Source organism: Cavia porcellus, unplaced genomic scaffold (assembly GCF_034190915.1).
Source record: "Cavia porcellus strain 051 isolate PalLab524CR breed Dunkin Hartley unplaced genomic scaffold, mCavPor4.1 scaffold_11, whole genome shotgun sequence".
NCBI lineage: Eukaryota > Metazoa > Chordata > Mammalia > Rodentia > Caviidae > Cavia > Cavia porcellus.
In genome coordinates, this window is record NW_026947494.1 from 67,440,864 (window position 1) to 67,462,012 (window position 21,149).

At 42.2% G+C, this 21,149-nt stretch overlaps 1 protein-coding gene across 2 annotated transcripts in view; it reads left to right on the plus strand.

The window, feature by feature from the left end:
* Cmya5 (cardiomyopathy associated 5) overlaps nt 1-20,444 on the plus strand; it is a 104,732-nt gene extending 84,288 nt beyond the window's left edge. For both annotated transcript variants that reach the window (XM_013146624.3, XM_063258417.1), the window contains exons 8-13: nt 1,185-1,331; nt 2,242-2,389; nt 14,831-14,964; nt 15,919-16,018; nt 17,854-18,027; nt 19,906-20,444. In XM_013146624.3, coding sequence (XP_013002078.2) covers nt 1,185-1,331; nt 2,242-2,389; nt 14,831-14,964; nt 15,919-16,018; nt 17,854-18,027; nt 19,906-20,152 — 950 coding nt within the window. In that variant the 3' untranslated portion in view covers nt 20,153-20,444. The remainder of the gene's footprint in view (nt 1-1,184; nt 1,332-2,241; nt 2,390-14,830; nt 14,965-15,918; nt 16,019-17,853; nt 18,028-19,905) is intronic.
* The last annotated feature ends 705 nt before the right edge of the window (nt 20,445-21,149 follow it).

A 21,149-nucleotide genomic window follows, 5' to 3' on the forward strand; every position in this document is an offset into this window, starting at 1 on the left:
TGCACCAGGTCTACGTTAGAGTCCTTCATGTGCTGGGTTAGAGTCCTCCAGCACCAGTCTCACTGGCTCAGTGCTTTGGATTTTGTGGATGAGTCTGAGGCTGTGACTGAAGTGGTGCCAGGTGGAGAAGGCATGTAGTCGTATGCATCAGGACACCATTCCCAGTACCCAAGGGACCAGTCCAGTGAGGTGGAGATTAGGGCATGGGGGACACGTTCATCCTTAGCATATTCTTTAAGCTGAACCATCTATCTGGACTATTTCTTATAGCTTATTGGAAAAGAGAGTTAATTGAAGAGAACTGCTAAGTTAAAAAACTCCTAATTCTTCTTATAGAAATCAATCCGGATTTTTTATTGGAAGCTCTTTTTTTTCTATGCAGGGATTCATGCAGACTGTGAGTTACCACTGAGTTACACTCCTAACCTCCTTATTTGGGCGAATTTTAAAGATATGACACTCAGGAGTAACAAAGGATGATATCCAAAATTACCATAGGCTAATTTCAAAAACAATATTGTTGTTGCTGTTATTATTATTATTATTATTATTATTATTATTATTATGACTATTTGCAGTACTGGGAATTAAACCCAGAGCCTCATGGTGCTAAGCAAGCACTCCACCACCAAACTATATCCATAGCCAATGAGAGAATTCCAGTAATAATAATCAGATTGGCTCCATGGGCACACACTCAGAATGGTGTTCTTTTTTCAGAATGGTACTGAGTAATATTTACTAAAAAAGAAAAAGTAGTGAAAATAATTTAAGAAAATTTAAAAGGAAGATGTCTTGATTGGACAAAGTTGTTTCTTAAAACAGTTTAATACCCATTAAATTATTAATAATTTTCTTGAGGACATATTACTAAGATTTAAGCTAAAAAACTAGATAATTTTAATAACTGCTATTGAAATGTCACTTTACTTGTGTATGAAACTCAAAATATTACTAATATGTTATTATTTTCTAATAAGTGCTTACAAATAGTACTACATCATTCTAAATATCTCTTCTTCTATTTCCTTATATATTCTAAAGAGTGAGTTATCACATAATGATATCTATAAGGCTATTAATTTAGATATTCCACTTAAAAAATCATACCCAGTTCTTTTTTTCAGTAACTATAACTTAACCTTGGAGGATGACTTAGAGTTTCTGACTGCACTTTATTCTAGAGTTGATAGAAGAATATAGACTGACAGTGAAAGAAAGCTACTGCATTTTTGAGGACTTGGAACCTGACCGATGCTATCAAGTGTGGGTAATGGCCGTGAACTTTACTGGCTGCAGCCTGCCCAGTGAGAGGGCAATTTTTAGAACAGGTAAGGAAATAGTAAGGGGGCAGTAGGAGGCAATATTCAATTCTTTACAGGCTCCTGAGGTCAACCAGTAAATACAAAGCATCTACTGTGTTCTGGGTGCTGGGCAAAGTGCTGAGTACCCAACAATGAGTAAGAATGAGCACTTATTTGCAAGAAGCTCAGAGTCAAGTGGGAGAGATAGAAAAAGAGAGGACCACAAGAATGTTTGGTAAGGGCCATGATCCAGATATGCACAGACTGTTATGCCTGTCTGCCTCTGCGGTCTTGAGCACACCTCTAGGGTGCGGACAGGGTCTTAGACTTAGAAACATAGAAAGACATGAGGTGAGAAAGGCTGGCATGAAGACACTGTGTTTGTACGGTATGGATCCTAGGCTGTGCTTTGGCTTCCAGGAGACCCACGGAACTTTTAAGCCATAGCACTCAGTAGCAATGCCTTCTTTAGTTGCAATGTTTTCTTAGGTGAAGTGAGATATGGCATCACCAAGCCTACATTGCCTGAAAGATTGCTACAGCTTCTTCAGGGGAAAATATTAGCTTACTCCTGCCCTCTAGCCCTTGGTACTTTCTTCATTGAGGACCTAATGAGGCTGGGCTCTTTGATCCCTTTTATTTGAGGGGGAAGGGCAAGAATCTTTCCTTTTGTTTGCTTGCACAGTGAATGTGTAGATACTCAGATGGGATTTTTAGGAGGCTAATGTTAGAAGGTATTGGAGGATGGGTGAGAATTGATAATTTGGAAAGCAGAGAGACTTTTAACTATATAAATTTTAATCTCTTTTGGATTTTCAACCCAGAATGAATTCTCTAATAAAAAATTAAAAATAAAACCATGCCTAAGCACTCTTTCCAGGTGCCAGAGAAGCCTGCTTGGCATTGCTTCATGACAGACTTACTTCTTTCTCTGCAGCTCCCTCCACTCCTGTGTTTCGGGCTGAGGACTGCACTGTGTGTTGGAACACAGCCACCCTCCGATGGCAGCCTGCCAACCTAGAAGCCACAGAGTCCTACACTCTGGAGTACTGCAGACAGCACTCTCCAGAGGGCGAGGGCCTCAGGTAAGCATCTCTCCATGGAGAGAACAGAGCTCAGGCCCTAGCTAACCCTGAGCATCTGCCTGCTGAGCATTTTACAAGCACAGTCGAGCTCATGATGCTGGTGACTTGATCTGCAGCTCTACTGCTGTCTGTCAGTGAGCTTCAGCTTTGGATAAAACCTGCAGTACAATACAGAGTAGTAACTCCCTGGTGGGAAAAATGTATGCAAATTTCAGTATGGTAGAGCATTCCATGAAGCATATTTAACTTCAGTCATTAGACAGATTATTCATATTTTATGCACTTTTTTACTAATATTAGAATAGTGCCAACTGTTGGAGGACACTAATAATGAGCATGTGTGTAACAGAAGTCTGGGTGCCCCAGGGATACATGGGTAATGTGGGTACTGATTACATGCATATATGGCACACAGACACACATACATAGTGATCTCCATTAATTAATCTCAGGTTGCATGCATGATTTGGCCTGGGGAGGGTGGTGTGAGAGTTTAGGGTTAGAATTTGAACCCAAGTCTCTCTTATTCTTTCTGCTACTTGGAAAATCCTATTTCTATGCTGAGTCAACACCCACAACAGCCTGACTCTGGGGGTTACTGTGTCCCTTGAAAAACACAGCTATGGAAAGCAAACGAGCCATCATTTTAATACCTTTAAGTAATATTTTCCCTTTGTCTGATCATTGTGGGACCTTTGAAACTATTTTTTAAAAAGAGAAGTGTTTGTTTGATTTCAATAATTCATTCTAAACAATTTCCTCTCTCAAAGCCAAAGACCAGTGATGTCTCTATTTATTTGTAGGGGAAAAAAATGGCCATCTATCAAGTTCATTAAAACCAAAAGAGACTTACAGAAATCTAAAACTTATCATTAGTTTATTATATTTGAGACTTCACTTGTGAGTTCATTTTTATTTTTTTGTTGTAGAAAGCATATAGAAAAACAAGTAAGTAGAAGAGTATAGTAGAGTTAAAAAATACAAAAGTTCTTTGTCATCAAGTAGAAATAGTCCAGCAAGGGTAGCAGTGTAGGGAAAACTCTACATGCAGAGTCTTGTTGGTATAGCGTGGGCTAGTGTTGGAGATAGAACTGCTTCCCAGCTAGGTTCTCAGAGACCCTTCAGGGCTGGGAAGTACAATGGTCATGTCCAGTCCATAGAGCTAGGGCTGAGTCTCTGGTCTCTAGGTCCCTGCTCAGTCTGACAGAAGATATCTGTTTGGAGAAAGCAGAATTTTCTTGAACCCGAATTACTACTCTGTTTATCTGACAAGTCTATTTCTGATCCATCCTATCAGTGCCATCTGTCATCCCATCAAACCTCAATGTCTCACTGGCCTCAGTAGACTGTCATGTAAATCATCCTTAGCCTTGGAGATGTAAAACTGCAAAGCCCACTTGTATATTTTGGTTTTCTAATTCAAGAGTTCAAGAGGGAGAAAAGTCTGCTCTTTGGAAGTGGTCATGTATCTTAAGTCTTCTTAGCACACCAATCTGGTTCTCTTAGCCAACTTTAAAACATTCTTTTAGGGTCTGGTATTTTAAAATTCTCTAATACATTAATCATTTATCTGCATTCTATATAGTTTGGTAAGATATCAGCTGTGGAAAACCTGATTTTAAAAAAACACAAAATTTGAGTCCTTCTAGTCAACAAATGGAAACAATTTCCACTTTTTTTCATCATATGTGAACCACATTTGTTACTTTGCTCTTTCACACAACAGCCAATCATTAAAGCTTCTCCCTCTTGGGAAGAACAGCAAGATTTGTCTGATCCTGTGCATTTGTTGGTTGCTGGTGGGATCCTTATATCAGTGCCTGAGACAGCACCTGACATACGGTGGTTACACTGAATATGTGTCACTTGAATGAGTGCCAATTAGTATCAAATACACAAGAAAAGTCATACCAACTTTGAATAAAATCTCAGAAAATAAATTGTGCCAATGTGGTAAGGAAGAATGGCATATATGTTAATTTTAGTGCTCAGACACTTAACAGATAGACAGTATGAATCTGTGGTTGGAAACATCTCTACAGACCCCTTAGAGAGAAGAACATTTATACTCCTGTTTATCCATAGGTCATACAACCTTTACAAAAGTTCTGGGTTCTGTGAAGATCTTATCCTCAACTAGGACCAATAATATAGGTCCTGAGGGCACTGTAGGGCAATAAAGCAGATCAGAGATTGCTTCTTTTAGATGTGGCTCAGTTCCATGGCGCTGTGACCATAAAGTTGGTATGGGGAGCTTACCTGTGTAGATACTCAATAAAAGTCTATTACGTGCCTTTTGTCTTTGTCCACTGCAAGGAATCTAACTGGGTAGAATCTCTATCTGGAGGTGGGGCGGAGCGGGGGAGAGGTTTGGCGTAGGAAGACAATTTGAAAGGAAGGGAAATAAAGGGGGGGGGTGTGAGTAATATTAAACATCACATTTACACACTTATTCACACATGCAGTTGAGGAGGAGGGCATTGATTGTCCCATAGATTGGGGACTTAAATTTTGTTGGCCACAACCAATCACATCCGTCTTCAGACATGCATTTGTTCTCCCAGTTTGCTGACCGTTAGATATTCCAATTTAAGGCTGAAGATGTTGGTTGAACTCTTCATGGTGGGTGTTGGAAGGGAACTGACCTACTGTGGTCTCAAGTTTTGTAACACAGTGTCTGAAATAGCTGAGCAACTGCCTTCCTCCCATAATCTTCACAGACATTTGCATGTCTTTGTATGTGGGCACTGAGACTTGGTCTCAGCTCCTATTGGGACTGAAGGTGGGTGGGAGTGACAATCCTGGTTTGTGTGCTGGGCTGAGGGAGCTCCTACTTACCCTCTTCCTGTTTTTCTTTGAATGCTATCCTCAGGTTGGATGGGCTCAGAACACTTTCAGAAAATTTCCACTGCTCTGCTGTTTCCTCAGCTGCTCTGCCTCTCCTTGCAGAGAGGAGTTGGCAGCAGTGTGGGTGGAGGAGGAAAAACTGAGAGAAATATAGTGCAGGGATTAGTTGTGTGGGCTGTGCAGAGAGAAGCTGTGCACTGAATGACAAATCTGTGAGACTCAATACTCCATAGAGTCGTTCAGGCTGAGCTTCCTGCTCTTGGCCCCTTGGCCCTGTGGTGGGGCTGTGGGTGGTGACCCCTAGGAGAGCATAGTCAGAGAAAGCCAGGCTCCTGAGGGCTGTCCTGCTCACAGGGCTGACCTGGCCAAGCAGGAGCAGAATGGCTAGATAGTCCATCTGGGAACAGTGCTGCCCCTTCTGGGTGGTAAGGACAGATACTGCTGGGGGAGGTCCCTGCAAATGCCTGAGCAGATGTGGGGGGCATCAACATTTGTGTCTTTTTAAGATGCTTTCTTACTAAGCTTTCAGTGGATAGGTGACAACTGACCAGCAGTCAAAGCAAGTGATTTGACCTTCTCTCCCTGGGCAAGAAGCACCTCATTCCTGCTCTGTGCTTGCTTCACAGGGTGATAGCAGGGTCACTGACATGATTGATCCATGGCTCATGGAATCCTAAAGAGTTAATCAATGTGTTTTCCTTGGAATTACTTTCCTGGTCCAAGTTAAAACCACCCCATGTGCAGGCAAAGTTATGAAGAACCACTGCTCAGTGGAGTGTAAGCAGCAGTGTGGGAGCCTTTGAGTGTGAAGCAAACCCCCACTGCTCCCAACCCAGCATTCTTGGCATTTAGTTTTTCTAAATAAAATCTTTCTTCCCAAGTGAATCTAATTTGACTTTGATCATTTAAAAATCTCATACACTTTCTGGTTGTACAAAAGTCTCACTCAATGGAAACCCACCTATCTCTTCTAACGTGGGCTCTGTCAGTTGCCAGAAGTATTTAAATCCACAATAAAAGACCCAGATGAAATAGAACCACTGCATTGGCCCTGTGAGAACAAAAGCCGCAGGAGCAGGTGAGGAGTCTGTGAGAATGAGCAGGACCTCAGTGGGACAGGACATGCACTGAACTTCCCGGCAGGGCAAGTGAGAGCTGGAGAGAAGTGAAGAGAGCAGAAGAGGAGGAAGGAGATTGCATAACTCATCTCTTTGTTAAAAGAAGGCACAACGTTTCACCAAGAGAAGCAATTGTATTTCTTGACATTCAGCTCTAAAATGAAATTCTCATGTAGATCTTTAAATAAGGGCCATTGAACAAGATAATAGCGATTGTCTTTAAGAGCAGTTTTACAAAAGGTGGTGGAAATATTGCCGATGGCACCGTTTTTTAAGCATAACTCAGAGAGTTACGGGTCCTCGCAGCACGTTCTCTGGGGCAGCAGCCCCATCTCTGGCTGGGAGGGAAGCAAAGCTTCGTGTGACCTTAGAGGAGCCAGGGTTGCCCAGGGTGCGCTCTGTTCGCAGTGTGCGGGACATGGAGCCGATTGGCTGGTTGCTCTGGGTCCTGCTGATGCAATGCCGGGAAAGGCCAGCTGTGTAATTAAAAAACAGTTTCTACTTAGCCCTCTACTAGGCGTTGCCATGCCGGCACTACCTACGGGCTGTTCTGGAGTGGTGGCGCTGGATCCTCCGGGTTGCTGGAACCCAGGCTGCCCCTCTTCTCAGGAGGATGTGTGCTTTATACAGGCTTGGGACAGAAAAGGGAATGGCCACTCCTTAATTGCCAGCCCGAGTTACCTTAAACACACGCCTCCTTCCTCCTCTCCTGCTCAGTGACTGAATTACCGCATTCCTAGAGACGCTACTTTACAACGTCAAATACGGTTCTGTTAACACATTTAACCAACTCCTGGATTTTTCTCCCCAGGTAATATAACTCTTTTTTTTTTTTTTTTTTATTTAAGGAGAAAAGAAAAAAAAAAAAGTGAAAGGGTACAAGTTATACAGATTTACAGAAGAAAAAAATGAACAGTAGGAAATCACTAGTTAATGGATTACATATTGCCATCTTAAAAATAATTGTTCAAGTCACAAAATTAAAGCTTGTAGAGTGGACATTCCAACAATGATACTGCAAACAGTTCTGTTCAATGATCCAATAAAACTCTGTGATATCATTTTCTATCTTATACACTTAAATATACATGCAGTTATATAGTTTAGAGCACTTTCTTTTCCTCTCTTTTGTACGATGACTATTACACATTTTGGGTTTCATTGCTCCCACGGTTCTTATTGCTTTTTTGGAAGAGAGTAAAACCAAATCTGACATAACAGAACAGAATCGGTCAAGTCAAAAGGGTGGACATAATAGATAATATAAAAACATAATACAAGGTGATCAACAATGGTTACCATAATGCCTCCCGCTATCTCTAATAGAATTGCCTATATCATTAGTTATAATACAATTGAACAAAATAGTAAAGAACAAAACCGACAAAACCAAAACATTGGAGACATTGTAGGTCTTCAAAAGTAGATAAAAGTCAACGAGAATGGGCGTTATAATGAATCTCATTATCTTCTCAGCTGATGCCTAAACTTTTGAACCTGATACTATCCATCAAAACAGAATAGGGGAACATCAGTCAAAAACAAGATGGTGAGAGTAATACAGGGCTTCAAATCGAGATAATAGAAAGTCAAAGTGGGTTACTATATTATATCCTGCTATTTTTTTCCCTTTAATTAAATGGATAAAAATAAAAAAGTAAATAATGGAGTGGAGATTGAGAAAAAAGAGGGCATAACAGCAAAACAGCGCAGATCAAAACATAACCATTTAAGAGAATAGTATTTCACCACCAGATAATTCCGACCTAAAAGTAGTTACCATATTGACTCTTTCCTTGAAGTCCTTGAGTACAACTTCATATACTGTAGCATTAAGTATATCAAAACAATGTAAAACCATTTAAGAGAATGACAGCATTACAGAGTATTTAGAATCGACTAACAGAAAATGAACAATGGTTTCTGTATAATCTCCTTGTCTTTAAAAGGTTTTTGCTTATACTATCGTACATAATAAAATCCAATAAGATACAACCTGTTTAGACCATTGGAGACAGAAGAACAAAAGCTAGATGAGACTTCAAAACAAGATGATACTAAATCAGTATTACCTATTAAGATGTCATTTTCTCTAAAATAGCTGTTCCTATCATCCAATCTTCTCTGTCTCATTTCTGTTGAGCTCTTTTTCTGTCAGTAGCTGTCAGTTTGTCTTCTTCATTTTGTTCTCTGCTCCATTTGTTGTGGCCTCCCCGCCACTATTTCTGGGTTCTTTGTATTTTTCTTTTTTTAGAATATCCTGCAATACTTTCTGTAGGGTTGAATTGGTGGTTGCAAATTCCCCCAGTTCCTCTTTATCCTGAAAGCACCTTGTTTTTCCATCAATTTCCAGGGACAGTTGTGCAGGATATCTCAGTCTTGGCTGGAGATTATTATCTTTCAAAGCTTGAATTATTTCCCCCCACGCTCTTCGTGATTTGATGGTTTGTGCAGAGAAATCTGCTGTAATTCTGATGGGTGTTCCCTTGTAAGTGGTCTGTTTCTTGTCTCTTACAGCTTTTAATATTCTGTTCTTGTATTGAATTTCTGGAATTTTTATTATTATATGCCTGGGTGTTTCTCTGTTAGGGTTGTAGGTAGCTGGGGTCCTGTATGCCTCGTACATCTGAGTATCTTTGAGGTAATATAACTCTTAAAAGTTAGTCGTTTATGCACAGATATGTGTTTATGATACAAATTCAAAAGATATTGTACAAAAAAGGAATATGGTGAAAATTAATTTCTTTTGTACTCAGACTTCACCTCTCTAGAGACCGTTGCAGTTACCTGGTGCATAGCCATCCTTTCAGATGATCTGCACATACACAGGCATTCATAGTTTTTCAACAAATGACAGTATATTACATATATATATATACATATATAATCGCCTTTTCTTGCTTAAAGTATACATTTGTGAATGTACCATAGTAATACATATAGAACTGCTTCAATTTTTACAAAAAGATCCCATTGTATCCTATTTTAAGAATGTAATTTAACTTTCCTGACCAGTTAAGAGGTAAATTGTTCCATTGTCTATCTCAATGCTGCAGTAAACATGTTGCATATATAATTTCACATGTGTGCAAAAATATTTGCAGAATGACTGGTTAAAAGGTGTGCACACTTGATATTTTGATAGATATTACCAGAAAATCTCTATAGAGGCCACAGCTGCTTACACTCCATTGAGCAGTGGCTCTTCATAACTTTGCCTGCACATGGGATGATGTAATTTTTAGTCTTTGATAGGTATATGATGGAGTCTTATTATGATTTAATTGTACATTTCTATCATTGGGTTGAATGTCTTTTCCTATATTCAGGGCCATACACTTCCTTTATTTATTTTTTCTTTTTCCTGTTAGATTGTGGCACTTTTTCTTACTGATTTATTTTTACTCTTTTTTTTTTTTTTTTTGTCTTTTTTTCGTTTTTATCGGTACCAGGGATCGAACTCACGACTGCCTGCTTGCAAGGCAGGCACTTATGCCACTGAGCTAAACCCCCAGCCCCTTTCTTACTGATTTCTGAGCACTCTTATTTTTCTTATTTTTAAGGAAGCTTACTTTCATGTGTGATATGAGTTGCAAATCTTTGTGAATATATTTTGCCTTGCATAATTTTTAATGTTAATTTAGCTGAATTTATATTTTTTAAAAATAGCTTTTAATTTTTGTATAATATTTTTAAATGTTCTCTCTCTGTGTATGGGCATGTGCATATATATTTTATCATGTGCATATTTTATCATCTGGAGTTTATTTCAATAGGAAATATGAAGTAGAGATAAAAAAATTTTTAACCATAGGTATCCAGCTGCCCTGAAAGAAAACTCATTATTTTCTTCTTGTGCTCTGAAATGCTTTGTATATTCAAGCATATTGTACTCAAAAGACCTTGGCCTTGTCCCTAGCGTTATAATCTGTCCCATATACCCAATTATTTATGCCCCAGTACCATACTGCGTTTATTAGTATAATTTTACAATTTAGATTTCTTGGCAGGTCAGGCAGCCACTTTGTGACTTTTTTTTCAGTTTGTATTTTATATTATTTTGGGAATCAGCCTGTGTAGCTTCCTCTATCAGCTGGTACCTAACAACTTTTATTCTTAGAGATATTGTTAAATGTTTAAATTAAGAAGGATGGGAATTTTTGTGATGTTGCATTTTCCCATAGAAGAACTGACCTTTATTCAAGTCTTTTGTGGTTTCCCATCTACAAAACATTCTGTGTGTAAAACTTATATATTTTATGTTTGTTACTATGCTTCACAAATTCTTTATTTCTTCTGTCTAGTCATATTTGAAGGCTTTTAAATTCATGTATTAGTTTCATATCTAGTTATGTTACTAGATACTCTTATGTAAGAGTTTTCAGCTGAGTTTCTTGTAAATAGTTGCATCATGTGCAAATGGTAATAATTTTACCTCCTACCTCCAAATATTTTTAACTTCCTTGACCTCTCCGACTCAATGGGAATGACTTTAGTAACTTTCTTCATAAACATGGTGTCCCTCATGGTTTATTTCTTCCTGAAAATCCTTCTCAGTTTCCCTTTAATTGCTTCTTATCCCATTATCTATAGTTGGTTGTGACAAACTTACCTGGCATTCTTTACAAAAACTAAAGATCAAAAGTGCTCAGGCTAGGGAGGCCTTGTTTCCATCTAGCAGCCATCAGCCTAGAAAGTGGCTTCTACCCCTTTCAGCTCAGAAGCAAGAGAGGCGGCCACCACCATTTCCTTACATGGCAGGCCTGGGGACTTCTGAGATGATGGGTCTTCTCTAACTCATTTCTCTCTGCTTAACACCATGGGCACTTAACAAATGTCCGTGTGTTACTAAGGAGAGATGAGCAGGTTGAGAACCCTTTGAAGCTCTGTGGCCCCAGAGCCATCAGTTCCCACTCCATGCATGCTCACACTTTGCCAGCCAGGGTGTGGATGTATCAGTTTCAGAGTGTTCCTCGTACTCACATCCCTGGAGTCTCCCCAGATGGAGACATCTCCTCCTACTGTGCTACTTGCAGGGAGAATCTTACATGTATGAACAAAAACAAAATCATTTGGTTCCTTCCTGTCTTTTGAATTGTATTTCTGGCCACAGATTCTAATTATGACCTCAGTCTCATCATTTATGAATCTAATACTAAATATCAGCTACCTAACTCTGGTTCCACTTGCAGTCTGATCACTTACCCCAGTCTGGGTGTTATGTGAATCTGAATTCTGATGTAGACTAGGCAAAGCTCATTATAAGTCATGTGGATTCGTTGCAGTTATGACAAGTTTTTGTTTCTGAAACAACAAAGTCACAATCTTTAGATCATGAATTTCAAAAATTTTTAAGTGTATTGTTTAAAGACAGGGACAGCTGACATGCAAACTTGGGTGACATGCAAGTGAAGTCATGCAGGATAAGTAGACCATGACATGGAACCACTTGTGTCTGCCCTAGTTGTCTTTGTTCTCGGTGCTGGAGCATCATATGGAAACTCTTTTGAGCAGTGAAACACCACCACATTTTGTGTTTCTTTGGTTTTGATGCCTGGTACTTTTATTTTACTGATTCAGTGAAGGCACTGTGCATGTTTGTTGAAGTTGTATGACTGGTTTCATGCACTGAAGGCAGGATCTGATTGTATGTTTTGATTCTGATACCATCTAAATCTTTATTCTTTGCCTAAGTAAAGCATGTGTCCATGATATATTAGGAATATTCTCCTTGACAGACTTCATAAATCTTGAGAGTTAAACCGTTCCCCCACAAACAGCATCCTTGGCATTTAACAAGTGGGTGGGTACAAAATGATGCCAGTGTGTTCTATTGAGTGTCCAGAGCTGCAATTCCTCATCCTCCCTTTCTGCTTACCCCTTAGGCTTCAGGGCAACAGGCAGAGAAAGGCTTGGAAACATGGTTAAGTGATCGGTAAATATTTACTTAATGCTTGAAGGAAGTCTGAAATTCAGTTCAGGCTGAGTATGTTTATTGAGACAGTAATTTATTGATGTTCATTGGAAACATTTCTTTACTTACCTATTTAAATAACATAAGCACTACATTCCCAATGTTAAGACCTGGGTTTTCCTTAACTAACTATAGCATAATTAGTGTCATTGGGCACATGGCTCAATTTTGTCCCTCTGTTCTCGGTGCTCTCTGGAATGCTGGTCAGGAGCTAGGTGGGTTTGGAAATAGCAGCCAGTATTGTTTGAAGGGTTTGTCCCAACCTCTCCCCCATGGCAATGAAGGGCAGACACAGGACAGTCCCAGGCTTCTCCTTGTCTGCCCTCCAGATCACTATGAGTGTTGTGGAGGAGTGAAATTGTTGTTCAGGACACTATTTTTTTTTTTTTGAGCCATGATGCATTTTTATTTTTCTAATCTTCTATGCTATCTCTAAGGTAGATTTTGAGGTGTTAAAAAAGTCAAAGTAGCAGTGTTAAATCACCCAATTGATTTTAATATTTTTGTGGTGCATTCATTAACAAACATCACCAAAAGATAAATAAATAATTATATGGGGGGGAGGGAGAGAGAGAAAGAACTGAGAGAAGGAAAGGAAAGGAAAGAAGAGGAAAGGGAAAACCAAACAACCCTCTCACCCTGCTGCTGAGAATGAGCCTGCAGGGAGTTATGCTGTGATTTTCATTATATTTACCGATTGCTACACAGAACAAATCTCCCAGACAGGCTCTCGAGGAGCTGGGCCAGGGTTCTTTGATTACAGGAAGCCTGGTTTATAGCTTTAGCAAGGATGGAAGCTCTCGGAAAAAGGTCTATGCACTGCTGTTGGGACTCCAGCCCACAATATCCAGCGGATAAAAGAGAATGGGAAAGAGCATAAAACTCTACCAGGTCAGCACACCTGAGAGTCCTGTGGGCTTCTGCACTAAACAAGTGGGTGGGTACAAAATAATGCCAGTGTGTCGTACCACAGCATACCTGCCCAGCCCACTGCCAGTAGTTTCTTTGAATGTAATTAGATCATCTGAAAATAGCAACTTTAGGCCAGATTTGGTGGGGCGTGTCTATAATCTCAGCACTTAGGAGACTGAGGCAGGAGGATCACTGTGAGATGGAGGCCAACCTGATCCACATAGTGAGTTCTGAACTTCACAGTGAAACCCTGTCTCAAAAAGACTAAAACGAATAAATCAATAAAATAGCAACCTTAAGAATTTTTCAAGGGAGTGTTAGAACTCTCTTTCCTTGCCAAGATGTTTTAAAAGATAACAGTTATTTAAAAAACATTTGTATTATAAGTTGGTTTAACATCATCTTACTCTGAAAGTCTTCTTGTCACACCCAGGGATGGACAGCAAACCACTGGTCTTCTAGAAAATGCATCTCCTGCTATCTTAAACCTGGTGTCAGTAAAGAACTCCAGAAGCAGAATTTAAAATAAGAAGACAATTTATTTGAAGGTGGGGAAAGGGGGAAAGAGAGATGTGACAGACAGCTACTCTGGATAAGTAGGGAGTATTTGAAGGTGAAATACCTGAGGACTTTTGTCCTCAGCCCCTTTCTGTTTAGGACTGGTGACATCTCCCAGCCCCTTGGGCACCTGGAAGTTGGCATTACCCAGTGGGCTCTCAAGCCATCTTGGGTCCTAAGCTGCACACCCCTGTCTACACTATGTCTGGCTGATTTCTTCCTGCCCTTTGTGGTGTGTGTGTGTGTGTGGTGGTTTTGTAGGGCTGATAGAAAGGCAGCACAGAGTTAGTGATTGGGTAAAGGCCACTCAAGTGCTTTACGCATTACCTAAGAGTCCTCAGGCGGCTGCCCCTTATCTCCTCCACATTCGGTCAGGTGGGTGAGGGAGGCTGGTTACCCTGGCCAATATATTTCTGGCTTCCTCAGTGTTAATTCTTCTGTGTTACCTGGCATATCCCTCAGTCTAGCTTCTTTCTCCCTCCTTTGTCTTTCAAATTGCTCTAACTGCAGAGTCTACCTGGAGAGGCAGAAATTGCTTTTAGTATGTTTTCCTATTGATTTTTAATAAGTTCAATGAGGTCCTGTTTTATCCTTTTTCCTGCCTATGACCCCTTGTTCCTACATTCTCAGCCAGAAAATGCATAGAGGGAAAAATTAATAAAGGAGATAATATATTCTTGGAATAACTATTTACAAAATCCCTAGGTTTTATTTTTTTTCTTTTGAAAAAAATGTTTAAAAGATGTCTGGTTCTTTTGCAAATGGACAAAATGTAGTGTTTGGTCTCAGTTTTGCATTTTGAAAGGAACATAAGGGACACAAGTTGACAAGCACAGAAATGACTTGGTAAAGAACCTTAGTGGACAGTGATCAGTTTTCTGAAACTAGCTTGCTGACTCCAGTGATTGATCACAAAAGGGAAGAAAATAAGTTATTTGATGTTAATAAAAGATATCTATTCTGTGAAGAATAGAAATATGAGTAATTTAGCACATAACATTATAGTTAAAATTGTTTTCCCTTTGTGTTTAGGTCTTTCTCTGGAATTAAAGGACTCCAGCTAAAAGTTAACCTCCAACCCAACGTTAATTATTTGTTTTATGTGAGAGCCATCAATGCATTTGGGACAAGTGAACAGAGTGACGCTGCCCTCATCTCCACCAGAGGTGCTTTTTCTTTCATGCAAGCATTTATCCCTTCCCTCCTGCAACCCCCAGAAGTTATTTAGAGGGCAGCTTCAGGCAGCACCCAACCTGCTGCCAGTCGAGGGTTTTGTCCTAAGATGACCAGTCAAGGGTCAGATGTTTCTTTTATCTTCTCGTTTAGAAAGTAGTGGTGATGGCCCAGTTGAGGGAAGCAGATTGGGCTGACCTGGAGATGTGCCCTCCAGGGATCAAGAATTTCCCATGTATTCTGTGTCTCCCTCGCCACCTGCTGCTGTCCATGAGCACAGGGCACTGTGTGCTCAGGGAGGAGGACAGTCCTAGCAGGTCACACTGTGAGGCCTGTGAATGAGTCTCCAGTCTTGTTCTGTATATTTCAGTGTGTGAGAATTAATGTGTAAGTCAAAGCAGTAATAAAATAGTTCAATGACATTTTGGGGAAAATATCCATATGATGCCCACAACAAAAAAATGTTTGACTGTTCTCAATTACTGTCAAAGGAGATGAGAAATAAAAAGGTGATCATTTTGTTAGCTGATCCCAGATACAGAGATGGCATGAGACTGAAGGGGGCACTTCACACATTGCCCAGGGCCTGGGCCTTGTTTGGGAGGCAGGCAGGAGAGCCTAGTGTCAGAGATGGGGCTCCCCCCAAGCCCATGAGTGCATTCCCCACAGGCCCAAAAGGGCACCCAGAAGGAATGGGTGCCCACTTGGTACCTGGGAGGTAAAGGAGCTGCCTCTCGTGGTTCCACAGAGCCAGCCCATAGCATGTGCTCCTATAGCATAGGTAAAAGTGACCACCTGCTCAAGTCCTCAGCTGAGTGACATTTTCAGCTGCGGGTATGAGGCCACTGTAAAGGGTTTGATGTCCGGGGAAAGGGTGACCAAAACCCAAAGTGTGGGGCTTGGCCCAGCATTGGATGCTGATGTGCCTACTATCTCACCCGTCCTAGGAACTAGATTCCTGCTGCTGAGAGAGACAGCTCATCCCGCGCTGCAGATCTCCTCCGATGGGACAGAAATCAGCTTCGCGGAGAGAAGGCGGCTGACCGAGTAAGAGAAAAGCGCGGCGGACAGGACGGGTCCTCCACATGGACTCAGGGTGTACAGGGCGTGCCTGAGTGTGGCCTGAACTTAACGACAGAGTGTGCACAGCACGAGGCACTCAGAGACACTGCAGGGGTGGGAGTGGTAGGGACAGTTCATAGCTTGAAGCAAGTGTCAGTGTTTTTATTGAGTCTAAGCACAGATGGTTTTGTTTAAAACACTGGCTGTGTTAAGGTATCATGTCCGGTTCATTGAAAAACATAATCCAGTAATAATCCTATTATTTTCAATAACAAATCAGATTTTGTATCAATAACTTGAAATGGAGTAGCAAGGAATCTGAGTTCATATTCCAGCCACAGACTCTCAGCCCACAGTAGTTCTCCCAAAAGGAATATTAAAGAAAAGAATCAAAAGCTGAGGATGGGGTGGCAGAATGAGCTGCAACTTGCCTGTAGCCTATCATAGTTATTTTGAGGGTCAAAATGGCCAAACGAGAAAATATGGAAAATCCCTGGCATGCTCGTTGGGTAGCAGGGCAACCGGGGAAGCTCTGGGTGCCCTTGCGGTTGGACTTGCACTGTGCCTGTCGGGCTGCTTCTGCCACGGAGGTCCTCCTGCTCCAGGAGATGGCCACACCCTCACTGGGCCCAGCACCTGATCTTTATCTGTGCAAAAGAGCTCACTATTGCAGAGTCAGTAGCGAACTACTCAATCGGAAGCAAATGTCAAATAACAGTCCTGTCTTAGGTATCACTGAGTCTTAGAATCTGGCATGGACCCTGGTACATTGTGAGTGCTAAATATATACGCATGAATTGTTGCAGAAAAATAAAAAGGTTTAGGAAATAAATTGGGCTTTTCTGTCTTTTTTAGGTTTCTCAAAAAAATCAAAAAGAAAAGAATTTGGCTGGAGGTTGGCAGTATTTCATAGATGACTGATGAAAACTGTAATATATTTTATAGAATTTTGTTTATTCCTTATTAATCTGAAAGTTAGCTCATAAATATCAAGCAGCCAGGCTCTGCTCCAGGGAGTGAGGCATATCTAGAGCCACCTCTCTGAAATGAGATTGCTGGGGAAAGATGAGGAAATGAGACACACTTCTTTCCCTTGCATTAATCATTTTTTCATCTGGTAAAGGAAAGAGGGAGAAGGTGCTGACTGAGTGTAAACTCTGGTGAAATTAAAAATGCCTCCTTGCTGTCTCAGCGATTTCTAAGCGAAATTGAGCAAATGATGCAAACAAGGCCACCCTCTGCAGTGGGGGCATGCCAGGGTTTGGCTGCACTGCACCCTTGGTAAAGACAGCTACAGTAAGACTGAAAGAGAATGTGGAGGACATAGTCATGAAGGGTGGGCCACAGCTCAACAGAGTCCCACCCACATGTACAGGGCCACCTCCACTCTGCCCACCTAGCCTCAGCAGTGAAGAGCTGTACCTTGGGTGGTCACTGGCCAGGAAACATAAGAAGCCTATAGAGATTCAATTTTTGCAAGTCTTGGAAGAATACTTTGCAAGTAAGCGTCCCACCTTATTCCTAAAAGCAGAGATTGTGCACTTTTTTTGTCTGGCCATTATTCCAATGGTTTCCTGGTGCCTAGCTCCTTTGAGAAAGGCAGTGAGCCATATGTGCAGGCTGTGTAAGCCAGTGGACAAATGTCAAATGTGTATTCTTGTTGGGGTGAGGAACATAGGAACAGAGAATGACTCGAGCCCAATTCCAGCGGTTTCCAAAGATGGAACTCTGTGTAAAGAAGTGTGAGGTGAATGTGGCTGCTCAGCAGGTAATGGGTGGAGATTCCCATGCTGAACTTAATTGATCAATTTTGCTTGCAGAATCCCGTCTGTGCTGGGTGAGGAGCTGCCTGCCTGTGGCCTGCATTACTGGGAAACCACAGTCACCAACTGCCCTGCTTATCGACTTGGCATCTGCTCGAGCTCGGCAGTGCGGGCCAGGGTGCTGGGACAGGGAGAGACTTCGTGGTATATGCACTGCTCAGGGCCACAGAGGTGAGCTGGAGCTCTGCCTCTCTTTATGTTATCCAGTGACACCCCCCCCCACACCCAGTAAGAAGCCTTCCCCTTGCCCAAGCTTTAAGCCAACTAAGGGTGATATTCAGCCAAATACATGGAGACTGAATTATTACTGTGATTTCTGAGGAAGGTGGTTTTACAGAACATGGCTCATACCTGAAGATGAGAGTTTCTTATACTGAACACTGGGGCAGACAAATCCAGCCAGAAGTCTGGTGGGGGTCCATCTCCCACCCGGCAGAGCAGAGCTGGTCTCTGGAAAGGGAGAGGCAAGAAAGAGGCAGGGGCAGCTGGGTTATGCATGGCCAGTTTTTCTTTCTAAACTCACCCTAAGGTGGAGAGATGCCACCAGGTGATGCTAAAGGGCTCTCTCTAAACAAAGGAATCCTCAGAGGGAGAAAGAGTGGGTCTCCAGCACTTCTCCAGGCTCTGGTCTGTACCAGGGGTTGGCAAACTACTGCTCATGGCTGGCATTGCCAAGGAGGAGATGCTAGGGGCACACATGGGAGGTGGGAAGGTACAGCCAGGAAGAGGGAGCCAGGAATCCTTTGTTTTACAGGTGACACATTCTTCCTTGGAGTATGAGTGCTTCTGTCCCCAGAGGCTTCTCTGAGGGCTCTGGCTATACTGTGCCCATCATTGCCACATGACATGCTGTGTGGCTGCAGCTTCCAGAACCATGTAGTGTCCTGTCACCCTTCTCATTCACAGGTGTTCAAAGGTCCTTGGCCATCTGGGCGTCTCGTGTCCTGCCTTCCGAACCTTCATCCTGCCTCCTGAGCTTCTCTTTGCATGAAGCTGCTGATTTGTCATCCCCCAAATGCTTGAATTTCTAGGCCTTAGGACAATATCACCTTCAGGTCTGAAGGGCCCTGTTGCTGCTGCCTGAGCACTTCCTCAGACCCCAGCCCTCAAATGGCCTGAGTGCGCCCCTTGCACACAGACCTGTTCTGCAGAAAGATTTCTTGCACATCTCTTTTCTTCCATCTCTCATTTCTTCCCTTCTCTTGATTTCAGAGCCTCATTCTGGAGAAAGCCTAAATGTGTACTTTTCTGGCAATTAAGCATTTCAGAAAAGTCCAGCAATTTCTTCCTCTCCCCCTGCCTCAAAGTCCCTTTCACAACCACAAGAGCGCACTGTGTGGAGTAGACACAGCATGTGTGCCCTGACTGCGATTTCCAGCATCGTCCACTTTTGTGTCTGCTCTGTGTGATGTGGGTTCCTCTGCTGTCCTTCGTGTTCTTCCCAGAGACACGCCAGATACACAAATTCCCCAGGAACGTGTGTTGGGTTTATTCATATTAAAGTGGAAAATCAGAAGCGTGGCCCTGTGGCTACACAGCTGCGGAGAACACGGAGGAGATGGAAGGGAAGGCTGGGTGGGGGCTGGGAGCGCGTTGCAGGCAGGCCGCTGGCAAAAGAAATGAAATCTTCTTAGCCCTCAAAAAGTCCCTTATGTAAGTTACCTATAAATCTTTAAAACTATAATTAATTGTATGGAAGGCAAGCCTTTTTAAAATACGTGGCAGCCTCCAAGGACTCTTAATTCAAAACAATGACACACCGTGAATTTGGTAGTTGAAACGTGGGCAGCTGGGAAAGAATTAGAATGTTGAGAAAAACCACAAGAGAGGCCTGTGCCGGCTATTCTGGGACAACCTCCTAATGTGGAAGGAGGAAATTATTCAGAAGGTTTGTCTGTTGGAGTGAGCCGCGCACTTAGCACACAGGAGGAATTTGGGAAAGTATCTAGAACAATGTTATTGCAACTTGTTATTTTTAATTGAAGCTAATGACGGAAAAATCAGTTATTCCTTCCCAGATTCCTCAAGGTTTCCAAATTCTGATTTCAGGTACACGTTCTTCTATAGTGGCGTCGTGAGCCATGTCCATTTGACTGAACCACCCAGCCGCGTGGGCCTCCTGCTGGACTACGCCGGCCAGAGGCTCGCGTTCATCAACGCGGACAGCGGGCAGCTGCTCTTCCTCGTGAGGCACCGATTCAGCGAGGGTGTCCACCCGGCCTTCGCCCTGGAGAAACCTGGAACGTGTACTTTGCACCTGGGGATAGAGCCCCCAGATTCTGTGAGGCACAAGTGATCCTTAGGTTCCGCAGTTGGTGACAGCAAGGCTGTCGGGTCTGTGGTTAGCTCAGGTGCTGCATGTGACTCAGGAGGTCTCACACACTCCACTCAGGACAGCTGTGCACACCAGTCAGCAGCAGGAAGCCAGAAACCAGACAGAGTGCAGCCTGTGGAGGGAGGAGGGAAAGAAAAACCTCCGCTACTTCGGAGCTCCGTCCTGGGTTGAAAGGACTCACGCTTGCCTCGGGAAGCAGAAGTAGAGAAGTGAAGACGTGGGCTTCCTCCTGCTCTCTCCTGCAGGAGCTCGGGGGGGGGGGGGGGGGGCGGCGGGGGGGGGGCGGGCGGGGGGGAGGGCGGGGTGGGGATAGTAAGTGTGCCGGGAGGGGCTTCCCCGGGGAGGTGTGCGCTTCTCAAAACCTGTCCTTTCACTTCACTAAAGGAAAGTGAATTCTTAATCATTAGAGAAAGTGTTCTAGTTGATCTAAATTTATAATTACTTCTTTTGTAATAATGTATCCTGCAGAAGGTGGGTCTTACTTCCCAGATATTTTAAATGTAGAAAGTAGAAAACTAGATGTGACATATATCCATTTTGTTAAATAAATGGTTAGTCTTATAAAACAAAACTGCTGTGTGAGCTTTTTGTACGCAACTTACCAGTCTGGCATCACTGGACCAGGAAAAACCGCAGGAGAAATGCCTGGCTCTCATCAGTGGGTTACGGTGCCTCTGATTTTCGTGTGAGAATGTTACACACACACATTTTAAAATTGAAAGACCCTTAGCCCACAGAACTCACATGGTTGACTATAAAATCAACAACAGAAATTGAGAATCTCTTTTCATTAAAAATAAAAAGTAACAGGTCATTTTTAGGTGTTGAAATCTCTCAAAATCTCCTAGAAGTATGTGTTCAGAGTTGAGAAATCGAGACTCCATGGCAAAGAAATTCTTCTTGTTTTCTATAAAGTAAATGCTTTTAACGTGTATGTGGCTTTTTCTTACTCCTGTGA